The sequence below is a fragment of the Orycteropus afer genome, unplaced genomic scaffold (assembly GCF_000298275.1).
Source record: "Orycteropus afer afer isolate SDZICR_OR568_19922 unplaced genomic scaffold, OryAfe1.0 scaffold00133, whole genome shotgun sequence".
Lineage (NCBI taxonomy): Eukaryota > Metazoa > Chordata > Mammalia > Tubulidentata > Orycteropodidae > Orycteropus > Orycteropus afer.
In genome coordinates this window covers 7607027-7608122 of record NW_006921720.1, presented here as the reverse complement: position 1 = coordinate 7608122, position 1096 = coordinate 7607027, and the positions used below count along the sequence as shown (strand labels likewise).

The window sequence follows — 1096 nt, the reverse complement described above, 5'->3', positions numbered from 1 at the left end:
AAAAAAAAATCTGTCATCTCTCACCTGTGTAGATGCAAAACCTCCCAAGCTATTTCTTTGCCTGCTTAGCCACCTCATAATAGCTATTCCTTCAGGAACCCGAAACTGCAAGAAGTGTGAGAGTAGTGCATAGGCTGCAACTTCAATATCCAGAGAACTTGGCTGCCAAGATTCAGAAAGTTTCAATGCTGATGACACCCAGAATTGCATGCCTCCTGTAAGAGAAAAGTAATAACATTCTGATCGATTACAGAAAAATCACATTTTATTCCACTAGATACTGAGCCAAGTTCGACTTGACAAGTTTAAAAATAAATTTTTATATATGTATAAATTTATGTCAAGGAAGTATATGCATTTTTGTATTCACATATATACATATATAAATATGCACATGTATGTCATTTTTTAAACTATTATAACAAATTTTTATCATCCCTTTCCTATTGCCTGTATTTGAAAATGTTTTGATGAAAATATGTTCCCAAGAGAAAAATATGTTTGGCTCGTGGCTAAATAGCTGTAAGTAAAAGTAAGAAAAAACATACCATATTCCAGAAGATAATGTACATAATTCATCTCAGCAGGCTATCCTAAAAAGATGTCAGGACACACTGGAAAGAGTTCATTGGAAAAACCTGTTATGGAAATCTGCCATTAACCAGTTCTAATGTTCTTGGAAACAGCTCCCTTTTTCATTATCTGAAAATTGGTGTTATAAGCGCAAAATCTGAGCCTCCCCAAAGAAAAAGTTCTATTAGGAATCCCAGCCAACTCATCAACCTTCCTATAGATAGCCCTGCTCTAGGCCTTAAAGGATCCTGCTTAGTGCTCCCCCCACCACCACCACCCTCTCTCAAATATTACTATTATGATGATGATTACATTTAGATGAGATGTAAAATAACAATGAATGAGCCAAGGAGAGAAGAAGAAATGTCAGAGTGCTTCAGTCTTTATCCAATAATCTTCCTGTTCTGGTTACCAAGTGCCACTCTGACAAGAAAATACCACAAATGGGATGGCCTTAACAAACAGGAGTTTATTCTTACAATTTGGAGGCTTTAAGTCCAAGTTCAAAGTGCCAGGCTCTAGG

At 36.3% G+C, this 1096-nt stretch overlaps 1 protein-coding gene across 1 annotated transcript in view; it reads right to left on the bottom strand.

The window, feature by feature from the left end:
- CD109 (CD109 molecule) overlaps positions 1–1096 on the bottom strand; it is a 159739-nt gene that overhangs the window by 18272 nt on the left and 140371 nt on the right. The window contains exon 26 of the mRNA XM_007945220.2: positions 25–215. Within this exon, the coding sequence (XP_007943411.1) occupies positions 25–215 (191 nt within the window). The remainder of the gene's footprint in view (positions 1–24; positions 216–1096) is intronic.